Genomic DNA, 14,368 nt, shown 5'->3' with positions numbered 1-14,368 from the left:
GTTTGCACATCGTTATGTTTGTTGTTATTGTTTGTGTTTGTAAATCAATATTGATCAATACTTCATTACTTGATTGTAAGCTGTTACTAGATCGAGTAAGTGTGTTTGTAGCGCCAAAATTCAACCAAGTAATCTTTATTAATTTTTTGAAAGCTTCTTACTTAGAAGTTTAACAAGCTTTTTGTGTGATCGTTTGGCATAAATCATTATTTACCGTGTCAATGATCAACACTATATGCTTGCCATCTTGATAGTATTCTAAAGAGACCTAGCTACATGCGCCTTGCTTGATGTAGTGAGCGCCTTCATACTTTTAATATACAGTAGTTTTAATGGAACAAAGTCTTTTATCCTCATTAATAGTACCCAATATGTGGGAAAAGCTCTCAAACTATTATTTGCTTCGTCTGTGATTGTAATCAGTAATTTTTTATTTTCAATGAGCTAACTTGAACAATTTTATTTTCATATTTAACGCACTTGACTATTTATTTAGTTGAATGTAATTGTTTTTTTTTACTATTTCAGCACTGAGATCTGTTAACTTGTATAAAAAAGGTGTAAATTTTAACCACTATTACATTTTTTTAAATAAATTAAATGCATTTTAATTTTACTTATGAGTTTCATAAAAAATATAAGTTATGGTACCTATTCTTGCATTTATTATTTTAGAAACAGTTGCTTTCACTAAACACTGGTTCAGCCTTTAAAATAACTTTATATTTACAAAGTGTTAGGTTAATCACATTTTATATTTATTATTTCTCGAAAATACTGGAGTCGAAAAGTTGTCAGGGGTGGCATTGAGGCTGGGCAATGGTGTTTTTGGAGTGGCATGTGACGTTGATACTATTGATGCGCTTTTTATAGCTTCGGGCAAGTAGTCCGGAAGGGTAGCAGGTGGCGACGATGGTGCCGAGAGCCGCTTTTCTGATATAGTTTTTAAAATATTTTTCCCAGCTTCTTTTATCTGAAATAAAGAATTATGTACTGTAGAGGTTGTAGTTATATAAATTAAATTAATAGACAGTACCAATGACTAAAACCTACATCAACATGCACCACTTACAATGGGGACTTCTCTGAAATAGCGGATCAGTGTCTCTACCATGAGATGACAGTTATGGCTAGTTACCGCCTAAAATGTTTGTATGCAAAATGTTGTTTCTTCTTGTGCCAGGGAGCTGTGTAATTTGCCATCATCTAGCACATTTGCCATACAAAATAGTGAAGTAATTTATGCCGGTCGCTAGCGACACCTGTCACAGTAAACTCGTGGTAGAGGCACAGATGTTGCATATAAGATGGGAAAAAAATAAAGGAAAGGAGCTGCCCTAACTACAGAATGAACGTGCATATCTAAACAAAAATTTAACGCTACAAATGGCGGATTTCTTTTGTGTTGTACCATAATCTATCGATAAGTCATTATCGATATGCAAATGTATGGCTTAAATGTTGAAACTGTTTTTTTTTGTTTCTTTAGGTTACTGTAATCAAAGTTCGATTAAAACATTTAATTAAAGTAGATCAATATTCCATTTGGGAATATCTTGTTATATTTCTGCGAATAATCCTGATTATTATTATTATAGAACAAGATGACAATTTGTTAATTTATATCATTGACTTACAATTATATGTACTTTCTTTGTTTTGTGTTAATTGTGGCAAGTTTTTTGAATTGCGTTAAATATCCAGTATGCATTTCATATGCAGACGGATAAACGTGTGAACGCTATTGGCCGAGCGCCTTTGATTTGTGATAAGCGCCAAATGAACTCTATACACGTTGGCGTCCACCTGCACTCGGTCAGCTAGGCGAGTGACACCGAACGATGGCAAGACAAGGCAAATAGGCTATCCACACGTTGGTATTGGCCTTCACCCAGCAACGTTGGATAAACATGTCATTGTTATTTAAAAATAGTAATTTTTAGTATTAGAGGCGTCAGCGGAAAAAAATCGGAAACGAGTGGATAATTTTGTTTTCACGAACTGAGAATGCCTAGTAAATGAGTCTTGTTGAATCTAAATTAAATATAGAATTATTTACCAAAGAACCTAATGATGGAATTGCATTATCTTGTAATCTAGTTACATTCAAAGTTCTGTTAAAATTTGATTGAAATGAAACGAATAAATGAAGGTCTTTGATACAATGTTGATTTGTTTGACATTTGATGTACTTCCCCTTGATTACCGCATCATGTACCACATGTACTGCGAAATGAACACAGTTGGCATTTAAGATGACGTTACGTATTATTTTTGATTCCCGTGTTTGGCACAGACCAATGTAATGCTATCTCTTTTGGTTTACGACGGCACGCAGTAGTTAGATAAAGATAATAAGCATGTTTATGTTTTGAATGTCGAAATGCATCATATCATATAACGTCTAATTCACACATGTCAACATAACATGTCGACAGTGTGGGTTGAGCCTTAGGCCATGGCGCTACACTATTACTTAATTTCATTAACAGGACACGTTTTTATTCCTGAAATAGCCTGCGAGTCAAAAGAAGCTTTGTCTCTAAATTTATTTCTCGCCAAAACCAATTTTAGATTGATAAATATTCGTAAAATTCACAGATTTTTAAAAGTAAGTGACATCTAGTGAGAGATTTAGTTTAGAAACCTTCTCACCGCACTTCCTACGGCGCTGAAAGGCAAAACACCAGTACAAATATCTCTAACAAAAACACACCTGTAGCTTTTTTTTATAATACGAATTGACGGGACAAACAAGTAGGGCGCCTGATGGCAAGCTACAAGCCTGTCCATAACAGTTGCAGCGCCACTCTCTAAACTCTCACACTCTTTAAATAACAAAGATCTGGGGGGCACTACTACTGCGCCCGTCACCCTGAGACATAAGTTGATAAGTCCCATGTGACCGTAATTTCAGTAGGTATAACGCTACGGTACAGCGTGGTCGTGGGTTCAAGTTCCATCAGGTTGAAGAAATTTTTCTTTGTGTTCGATCTTTATATTAATAATCAAGCAAAATAACGTGTCCAACATGATGATGATGTTTTAACCATTTTCTAATTTTGTAGGTTTCAAATCACTTAGTTTGTTTATGAAATGTCGAGTCGATGACACTACAATTTGGCAATTAATAATCGAAATTTTCGAGTTTTGGATCCACTACCGCAATTCATTTTGCATTTTGGTGACATTATTTTTTTCTTTGAAAAATGTCAATCACGCTGATTTTGCTTAACAATAAAAGAAACTAAATAAGAATTTAAAAAAATCGCTTGCAGATCTCGTTTCGCCGATTCCAGATTACGTTAATAACTCAATTTCGTTAAAAATTTCGATTACCTATGTTATTTATGACAATAACAGCCGAAATCTACACCTGTATTACTTACACTCTCATGCTCCAAGCATTTATAGGCATAGTGAGCTGCGCGGTCCAGTAATGTGAAACGGAGATAATATTGCGCGAGATATCGCAGCGCCACTGGTAACTCCTTGCTGCCAGCGTTCACAGGATCCTGACACGCCGCCGTATACGCAGCTGCTGCGCTGTTCGGCATGTTGCATTTCTCGTATAATCTAACAAAAAACAGGCTGGCGAGTTAAATTTGAAACTTCATTTTGAAAAAATGTGGAGAACATTTCAGAATAAATTTGTACTGACAAAATCTATCACAAAAGTCAGTCCTAACTTCACCTTCGTAGGGTAGAAAAGTAATTCAAAATAACGGAGTTACGTTTGGCTATATGTATATTAAATAGTAAAACGATAAAATGCATTAAAAACTAACAATATGGAATTAGATGAATCATATTTCTGTAGGTGACAGGTAAAGAACCTTTTCATCACACTTGCTCGTACATGGTAGTATCATTGCATGGTGGCTAACTTGACTATAACGCCCCAAATAAAACGACCACGCCCACCGGCCTTTTTCTTTCCATTGGAGCCATGGTCGGTAAGGAGGTTTTATAATTTGTGGCACGACATACTTCCTTACATAGATCAGGTTCAAGTACAAGCTAGGTAACTTATATTCAAAATTAAAACATTCACTTAAAATGTTATAAAAACAGAAATTTAATTATAATTCAGCCACATATTACAATAAATATTTATTTATTATTAAGAATTTCTTATATATTTTATTATATAATATTATTGATTTTAATTATAAACTGTTTAAAAAATTTGCTAATTTTTATTTACAATCCATCACGGCTATATGCGTGTGCGCTTTGTTTACAACATTTTAGTTCGAGTCGTATTTCCTATGGAAGAATATAAAAAAAAACCGCCATTTGTCAAATCAATACAATTGTTGTGTTGTGATTTGTGAATCATATTTATATTGTATTTGTTTTATGTACAATACAATGTACTATTATAGGTGCCAATAAATAATTTTTACTACTGTATTAGAGAACGAGGCTCTTATTTAGACATTTAAAATCAATCTTAAGGTCAAATAAAACATGTTAAATAAAAAACGAATGACAATAGGATTTAAGGTTGTTTACCTCTCACTAACAGATTTAATAAATTCTCACAGCAGTCTTATTCTCTCAGTAGCTGTAAATGCTAAAACTACTGGTTTTGCAGCTGTTAAAAATGTATTTTTTTTTGTCAAATAATCTATTCCTATAACAACAAGTTTAATCACATAAATGCAAAAGTGAACTTACTTGGCCAATTTGAACAGAGCCATGCCCTCAATATCTCCTGTACTATGAGCTTTATAGTAACACTTCAAGGCGTTGGGTATTTTATCCATCTTCTCATAAGCTTCTCCTAATGAGACTAGCATTCTAGAGTCGTCGGGCTTCAGCTGTGCAGCCCTCGAATAGTAATATATGCAGTACCCGTTCAGACCAAGTATTTCATATGCTTGGCCAAGACCATTCCAAGCTCTATAATCATTTCTATTTACGTCTGTAAGAATAATTTTGAAATAGAAAATTGCGTAGAACAATTATAAATACAGGGTTATTTGATAAATACTAACAAACTGGTAGGACTATATTACTAACATCAAAAACACCATCTTTTGTTACATAACTTTTTGCAAACATACATTTTTAAGTTTTTGGCACTATCTGGCATTTTTAAGATGTGTAGGTGGTAAGTTCAAACGTGCAAGTGTCCTACCCGACGTTCCCCACCCGCGCTGCTGCATTTTGCAGAGCGTTCACTATTTAGAGCGATCTATTTAAATATTTTAATTTTTGTATGAAAGTAAAATGTGATGAATTATTAATAGTCGTGGAAGAAAAGTTACTGTTTACGACGTCCCGCAAGGTTGTAAGTATTATAATGCGATTTCTACGAGGAAACAAGTACGCATTCCTTCGTTTTTCCGTAAAAGGCGGAATGCTTGTTGAAATAGTATAACGTTCAAGGGCTCTTCAAATGTGCTAGTAGCAGTAAACACAAAACTTTTAACTCATTAAAATTTTACAGATGTAAGTTAAGTCACTCTTTCACTGACGTACCATGTGTTTAGTTTTAATTATTTATTTGATGCACATGTAAATGGGGTGCACGAAAGGAGCCTCTCCGCACGATTTCCTATACGTTTGGTGTAACCTGGGCAACAATTGGTGAGTACCATATGGCGACTGGCAAATCCTTTCACCACAATGGCAGGAATTAATAGTGTACGGCGTCGTTATAAGAAGATACGTATTCAATTTCACTTCGTATCCTTTTTTGTTTTAGGAAAGTTCTTTAGAACAAATAAGTTCCTCTGGCTCTCTGACCGTTCTTCTGATTTATTTATTAAAACGATTATTTTGCTCGTACTTACCAATAGCCTGTCTGTAGCACTGTATAGCAGCATTTGAATTCTGTAGTTCAATAAACTCATGCCCCATGAGGATCCAAGCTGAAAGATACTGTGGGTCCAAAGCTAGTGCTCTTTGGAAGTTCACTACTGCTTTCTGATGCTCATTTCTTAGACTGTAGTAGTTTCCTGGGAAATAGATTTTACTTTTTTTTTTTTTTTTTAAAGTAAAGAAGAATCGATGACGCGTTTATTCGCGGAACTCATGGTAATGAATAAAATTTCATTCACCGGGTTTTACAGTGACACTTCACCACGAGGTTAAGAAAATTAAGTCAGTTTGTGCAACAAGAGCTGTGTTATCAGTGTTACCACAGAAAGTTCTATATTAACTTGCCGAGCTGTAAATATGTCAGCTCTCAGTCGTCTTATAGAAAGATATGATTATACTACTCCAGTGGGTTCCATACATTTTCATTATATAAATGTATTAAAATCTCCTTCAAATTACAGCGGTATTTTGGATTCGTAAATCAGATTACATTGAATATGTAAACAGCTGTCTGTCCTACCTATAACACAGCAAGTTTCAACTCTATACTTGTTAATGGAGACAGCTCTCTGGGCCAGTTTGGCGAGGTCCATCCGCTTCTCTTTCAAATATAATAGATGAGAATATACATCCCAATTATCCAGTCTGTAGGGGTCAACTTGACACAGTTCTCGGAACAATGCTAATGATGAGTCTACATCTGGAATTTATAACATTTTAAGTTAATTATTTGTATTATAAAGATGATATATTTGAATCTTCACAAAGTTTTTACACAATATGAGCTTTCATAATAGACAAAACAACCTTACAATTTTGACTAAAACTTAAGTACTTTTTATGTTACAACTTTTACCACTAAAATTTAAATTATGTTTGTGTAAATCACAAAACTATTTCTGAATGAAATACAGACACAAGTTAAGTTAAATAATTAAAAAGTCGAACCCAAGGTTGTTATGTTACCTTATATTTTAAGGCTTTACATTTAAGGTTTTTAGCAGATTTTCTTTCAGTCATTCAGTGAATGTGGCTCTGAGAAGCCATTTCAATTAGGGGATATTTGGGGAGTCAAATGTCGTGTTGGGTGAACCATTGACGAAGAGGGCTAAAACTCTATACACGTATGTGAGGTCTTGTCTCTCACTACGAGGCGACACGATATAGTAGAACAACATAACCCACAGGGATTGACATCACAAGGCCGACATTGACACCCAAGTGTTACAGGTCTTATTAAAAATAAGATAAAAAAAAAATTTGTAACACATCATGACATACTGGGGCTAGTATTAATGTTTGTATTGTAGTTTGAAGATTTGTAAGTCTTACCTCTCCTGTCATGATGAGCAATGGCCATTTGAGCAGTAATATAAGTGCTTTTATGGAACCCAGCTGCAGCCAGCGCTGTATATGCCTCAAGGGCCTGATCAGAGAGTTTTAGCTCCACAAATGCATGAGCAGCAAAGAAGTACATCATCCAGTGTTTTGGGAGCTGCAACAATTAAAGGACTGAAATTTATATATTTATTCATTCATTAGTAGTTATTTTTAATTAACATTAAGGTTGTGTCATCAGTTTTAAATATATCCGGTATTTTATTATATATTAATATTAGAAGGAGATATTTTAAAAACATAACAATTGGGATGTAGAAAAAAGGGTTAATTAAAATTTGAGGATCATTTTTAACAAGTTCAAATAAAGAGAAGTGTGTCTAGGATGCACAATTTAGAATCTATGGCCGGCTGGAAACTGTTTTCAAAAATCTTCTGTGTAAGTTTCATATAATTTAACAAAAATAAAATTTCTAAGGTCCTTAGTTTTGATACTGTGATCCCGCATGATACTTCCATACTGGAGCCAGGTAAGAGTATACATATACGTAATAGGCAGCGTTCCAAACTTTAGAAAAAGAATATTATATAAAAACTATGAAAACTTTGTACGATGCAAGGTTGCTGTTATGAACTGTGTATAAAGGAATAAATAATATTAATTCACTTGTTCAAATTTATCACATTCCAATGAGAAAAAGTACAGATGGCAGCATATCAAGCTTAACATTGACAGACTTTGTTCTGTTGCTCTAGAGGGACATTCAGACAAAAGTGTATAGCTTGATGTGCTGTTGACTGTACAGATTGGATGGAATGCTGATGTCTCCATTTTACGATAGTGCTAGTACAATGCAATAACTGCTTATTTAGGCAATCACTTTCCTTGTGAGAATAACTTATGGTGCACGTCTTCAACAGAAATTATTTTCAAAGGTGTCCAGTTTAGATAAGCAAATTATCAATGGTTTCAATGATGATCATTACCAGAAACAAGTACGTCATAGAATACAGTAATACCCCGCTTTGCGCGACCCCGCATAGCGCGATTTAGTTATAACATGATTTTCAAATTTCATGTTAAATTACACCGCTTTATGTGGATGCATTGATTTGACCACATAAATCTGAAGTGACAGTTCAGAATGTATTATGATGAAATGCAATTGTGGAAGAGTTGTCTAAGATTTATTCAGGTCTTGAAATCCTAGAAAACCTAGACAGTGATGTCGATCGTGTTTTGTTTTTCCACACATCAATACAAAACGCGACCCATAAAACTTTAGACAACTATTTCACAAAAAAGATAAGGTCACATTTCTTTATGCAATAATTTTTTGAGGGTTTTTAATATACACAAATACAGCATATTCATTACAATATTTACCTTGTTATTCAATCGTACCTCATTATATACCTGGTAGCAGTCATGTCAAGGTTGAGACCCTAAGGCGACCAGAAATCTATATCTATAATACCAGGCTGGCCACACATCAAAAAGAACAACCCTGTTTTACTGCGAATTTCCCTTAACACCATTTTGTATTAGCAAATTCTTCAAGGAAAGGAAGATGCACTTTTCCCATTTGGCTAGTGTAATGTATGGGTTAGCACTTGTATGAGTTAAGCCCCAACAGAAGGCAATAAAAATTATAACCTACTTGTAGAGCATCCAATGCTTCATATTCATTGGCTAAGCCTGCCAGTTCTACCCAAGCAGCCCAGAGAGTTGGAGCAGCAGCTATTGCTGCTTGGAGGATGGTTACAGCTTGCCCTCGAAGATCTAACTTCTTTAGGACTACGCCTTCCAGATAGAGTAAATACCCATCTAGATTGTTGCGGTTGGCCTGAAAATTAGGAAAAAATCATCAGCAAAATCAAAATCGTCAGCCATGACCATGGGACCTGTAAAGGGCCCGAAACGAAGATTTAGATGTGAAAAAATTGTTTCATTTCCAATTAAGAAAAGTGTTAAAGAAGCATTTATTGTACCCTCTGCCTATTATTATTATTTATACCGTTACCATATAAAATAAAAAACAAACCTTAAAAAATGAAAGTAAGTCAATCAGTACTTGTGTTGACTCGGTGTTCTCTGATCCTAAGTCTACATTATTATCCAATCTTTTCTTTTCACTCGACATGTACTGTGAGTATTTGAGAAGGAATACGCACTTGGGACTTGTGCAATTTTCAATGAAATTAGCAGCTCTATCATATTCCTGACAGTCAAAGTAACTCTTTGCCAGCGTATAAGATTCCTTTTCTTCTTGCAGTATACCGTCGTCGTAAGCACCGCTAGGCTCCTCGTGAGTTATTTTATGGTCTCTCAATGCGTAATTTAATTCAGCAAGCCACTTAGTGGTTTGGGTTAATCCACGGTCACTGCATTCCCGTATTCCGTGCAGAATATCTATCCGAACTTGGTTCAAATCGATTTGTGCATCGCCTTTAGTGTTTAGTGATAAAGGTTGCATGGTTAAACCTTATTAAATTTTGGATTAAAAGGTGAAAATATCAACGCAAAGTTAAATTCACCGTCCCGCCGCCGCCGGCCTAATCAATTATATTTTTTTTATGTTATGGCTTATGGCAATAGAGCTTTGACTTTTTGCCAATTTCAAGTTAAAAGGTAGGGAAACAGGAAAAGAATTGGAAAAGTAGCAGGATTTGGAAAAAATGGATCACAAGAGTTGCTATATATGTATTGTAAATATAACAAGGTTAAGGTTATAAATTAATATATACATATTAATCATGTTTTAATATCATTGTACAGGATAAAGGAAGATAAAACATTATAGTAGGTACGTACATGGATGTGATAGTAAACAGGACAGACGGGTAGGAAAGAGGAACGATACGATCGTAGCGTGGGCAGGAAAAGAATATGTGATCGAGGTCTCTCGTATCGTTTCCACATTCACACTGGTCGTTATTCACAATATTTGTAATCTAGTCAAGTGTGCAGGTGTGCACACATGGTCAAGACGCATTCGTACAATAATACTAGTAATTGTTTTATTGCATTCTATCTGAGTAAACCAGGGTTTTTTAGGATATGAGGCTGTACTTTAAAATATTGTTTGTCTTTCGATTGAGAGGTTTCAGTTAAAAGTTTTTCCCAGCAGCTTGGTTTTGATTGCCTCTCCCGAACGGAAACTGCGTCTTTTCCGAGTCGAGGTGTGGAAGTTAAATCATGGCAATAAACGATATAGGGTAAAGCGACGCAGATTCATGCACTTTTTTAACTGCAATTTTGGGCTACTATATCAAATTATAATGAATAGTTTTTCTACCTAATTGAAGATGTAACTAATAAACATCACTAATTTAATCTTTTCTTATATAAATAGCATTGAACAATTGAAAAATTTTGATTAAAAAAAAAATGAGGACTGTCCAATTCTGCTCCACCTGTGGGGTACTTTGATACATCATCGCTTAGGGAACTTAGATGTGTGAATCAACGTAGTGTGCCATTCCTGGTTGCCACGTATTATCAGCACTGGGTGATCACCTATTCATGAAGTATGACGCTATATGTGCCTTAGCACTTGCTAGATCAAGACTTCTTTCTAGGGCACCTTTATTATTTAGGTCATTAAGTGAACATATATGTTCTTCAAGAATTTGTAGCTTATGGAAAAGAGGATGGTGACAAAACTGAAAGGCTTTAAATAAAAATTTACCACTTAGAAGTTGTCTTCTTAAGCTAAGAAGGGGCTCTGAACATTCAAACTGCTTGGCATTGGTAGGTGATGATTTCATGGTACCTAAAATGGGTGTCAGTGCTTTATACTAAATTAAATCTAACTTCTTAAAGGCTGTTATGTTACCTCCTTGAAGTAAAAATGCACCATAATCGAGTACACTCCTTATCAGAGCATTGTATATTAGTCTTAATGAAGTTGGGTGAGCACCCAACCAAACCCCTAACAAACAGTTTATTACAGTAAACACCTTTTCACATTTTGAGACAACATAGTCGCAGTGCTGACTACCAGAAAGTTTAGAGTCCAATATGACACCTAGAAATTTACGTGAGGTTTTATTTGAATTGGAGTTTCATCTTAAAGGACATTAATATCTGGTGTGACACGTTTCCTTGTAAATAAGACTATGCTACTTTTCTCAACTGATAATTCTAATCCATTTTCATCTAATCACTGTTTAAGTAGATTTAAAGAATGATTTAAAGTGCGGTAAGCTGTATTAATCTAAAGCATTTAATATTACGCCACACTTCAGATAGACATGTTGATATGATATAAACTCCACTTTCCAGTTTTAAACCTATTGCATTCATATTGTGTATAAAATGAGAAGATAATCTTAAATTATGAAAAGAAACAGAGTTTTTCACAAGTATGGCCACCACTCCAGCACAATTATCTATTCTCTAAGACATGTAAAGCCAGGTACCAAGTAAAATAACTGGCTTCAACCATGTCTCAGACAATGCAATAATATTAATTTTATGTTATTAATTATATGAATTAGATAACTTTTTTAGGTGGTATACCCCTGCTGTTCCACTATAGAACTTTTAGATCCATTCTTTTTAGCAATTAAACTAGTGAGTAGGTATTTCAATTATCACAGCAACGTTGGACGGTTTGACTGAATTTTCTGTTAACAAGGTCTTAAATATTGTTGGTGATAATGGTTTATATTATATCCTGATTGTCTAAGCTGTCTACACTTTGATGTTATAATGCACAACCATTTGCTAATCTAGAAGGCATTATCGTAATCTGAAAGAATAGCATGATAAGCTACTTCATCGTACCCTTTCATTACGTTTGGTGGTGAGCGTGGTTTCAAATATATAGTGTTTTTATAGGCTTAAGAATTTTGGGATTGTCCGACATTATTTTTAGTGTTTACTGGAGTAAGATTTGTTGAAACTACATCAGCATATAGTTTACGAAACCGGTCGATGAAGTTTGCAATCTTCCATATAAGATATACTATTATGAGACATAGTTAATTTAATCTCTTTTAGTCGATTCCATTCTGGATAAGTTTTGCTTGTAGCATAATGATACCCTGAACACATCACACACAATGCACAGCTTTCCTCAACATTGCAGCTTTCGCCCCTATGCTCCTGAGCACACATATAGCACCTAGGGCGAGAGCCACAAAGAAGTTTTGGTATGACCATAGCGGCAAAAATTAAAGCATTAAATAGTTGGATACGTATACAGTTCTACTGGGAACTACTTGACCATCAAATGTGAACCCATTTACCTGTGTTTTAAAATTAAGGTGCCTAATTTTAATAATTTGCCCACATCCCGATGGAACAGATACATTATTTAGAATTTCCTCAGGTGTCCACTCAGCTGGTATACCCCACCTGTAGTGATTATGTCTAATTTGGTGTCCACTCAGCTGGTATACCCCACCTGTAGTGATTATGTCTAATTTGGTGACATCGAATGTAGGAATAAATGCACGGAGTTTAAAATCATCTAATTTACTGTTTTTAATGAAGTCATTGGCATCTCTGACTGTAGAGAATGATACAGTACATCTATTGCTTAGACTATTTTTCCTTTATTTTTTTCCATTCTCTAAGATCTATTGCGACTTATTCTCTTGACACTACCAGTGATAATATTTATAAAGCTGTTTTTTTTTAAGAAATTGCGAAAGGTAATAGGATGAAGGTAGGTTCCGTGTTTAGGAGAAACCTCAATTCTTTGTACATGTACCTCATATGGAGCTACATCATGGCTACATCTGATAGAATGTATTATTTCCGACCAATTTGTGTTTTCTGTGGAACCGAGGTAGAGTCTTTGTTCAGTGAATGATTATCACTAGTATCAGGTTTCTTACCACGGTATGACTTCTTTTTATTTTCCCGATATTTCCGTTTCCCGATATTTCGAATTAGTAAGAAACCTGATACTAGTGATAATCATTTAGTGAATAACCACGAAAGTCTTAAAATCTTTGTTCAGTGTTTTGTCATAATCAGTGTGAAAAATTTTTGAAGGTCCCTGAGGGGGTTCTTCAGAGCTTTTTGGGTTTGAAGGTTGTTTAATTGTATTTTCGGTATCTATTTTTGATAATTTCTCCATACTGCCATAGTGTGAATCTAATTCATTTGCATCATTAGTGTTACAGTGATGTTTCCTCTTTCTTTTGCAATATTTTTTTCACTGTACAGACCAATCGGCACTACTTACTGAAATATCAGTGTCCATTTCACTTTCGTTGACAGGTATAGTTACATTGTGACCAACAGGGGGACCTAGATCAGCAGCTTGATTTTGATTGCCTCTCCCGATCGCAAACTGCGTCTCTTCCGAGTCGAGGCGCATAATTGCGATTCACAACTGGCCGATCGGAAACTTTTGACATTTCAAATCGGAACAATAGTTAATTTAACTCACAAATTAGAAAGATATAATAGGAATCAGGTTCATCTTCTCGCCCGGAAATCCATCTGATTTCAAGACTACCCGATCAGTTCGATTCTGATTTGAATCAAAATCAGCATGCAGGGCCTAAGTCCCCCAAAGCAATATCAGGAGGTTCGGTCGCGCAACTCACATAGAGAAAATATTTACGAAACTATCCAGATATACAGCAATATATATACAAATACAATTAATGAATACTACCTTATAAAATATTTACACTACACAACTTAAATGATCGAATCAATCAATAAAAATCAAGTTAAAAAATTTTTGTTACAAAAAGAACCTCCGCCTTGTTAGAAGTTTCCCGCGCTTTTTTAAAATTAAATTTTAACCACTTATTACTATATTCCAACTATGATAAACTCGATACCAGTCTATACTCTCCATATTTACAGTAAAGGCTGCTCCATTACTCTTGTGTTCAAGTAATTTTTATTCGAAGTTAATAGTGGTGCATTTTGTTCAGTAGAATCTGAATGGTGTTTCTGAGCCCTTACATTGATGCAAGCAAAATTAAGCAGTACCACAATGACGTTACAATTTAAATGAAATGTTTTAGTTTTTTTATATTTCGTTAGGTACATAGTACATGTACAGTCAAGAGCACATCAAGCTTGACACTTTGTACTTTGGACTGTTCTTCGTAAGCGGCATAGAGTTGCATTTAAGCCTTAAGTGTCAAGCTTGACGCACTCTTAACTGTACATACATGTTACTACGTTTAAATACCTTCGGACATTTTTTCGTGGTTTTTG

At 34.8% G+C, this 14,368-nt stretch overlaps 1 protein-coding gene across 1 annotated transcript; it reads right to left on the bottom strand.

Annotated features, from left to right (window-relative positions):
* Nucleotides 1–326: 326 nt before the first annotated feature.
* On the bottom strand, nt 327–10,006 carry LOC113231533 (cell division cycle protein 23 homolog). The gene is made up of 9 exons (XM_026465857.1): nt 9,986–10,006; nt 9,216–9,726; nt 8,832–9,017; nt 7,165–7,327; nt 6,353–6,532; nt 5,805–5,969; nt 4,684–4,930; nt 3,390–3,576; nt 327–973 (listed from the first exon to the last, which is right to left on the bottom strand). The coding sequence occupies exons 2-9, from the start codon at nt 9,645–9,647 to the stop codon at nt 746–748; spliced, it is 1,788 nt and encodes a 595-aa protein (XP_026321642.1). The 5' UTR covers nt 9,648–9,726; nt 9,986–10,006; the 3' UTR covers nt 327–745.
* Nucleotides 10,007–14,368: the final 4,362 nt, after the last annotated feature.

Source organism: Hyposmocoma kahamanoa, unplaced genomic scaffold (genome assembly GCF_003589595.1).
Source record: "Hyposmocoma kahamanoa isolate Upper Pololo Valley unplaced genomic scaffold, ASM358959v1 102, whole genome shotgun sequence".
NCBI classification, from domain to species: Eukaryota; Metazoa; Arthropoda; class Insecta; order Lepidoptera; family Cosmopterigidae; genus Hyposmocoma; species Hyposmocoma kahamanoa.
The sequence above is the reverse complement of the archived record's forward strand: the minus strand, read 5'-3'. Positions and strand labels throughout refer to the sequence as shown.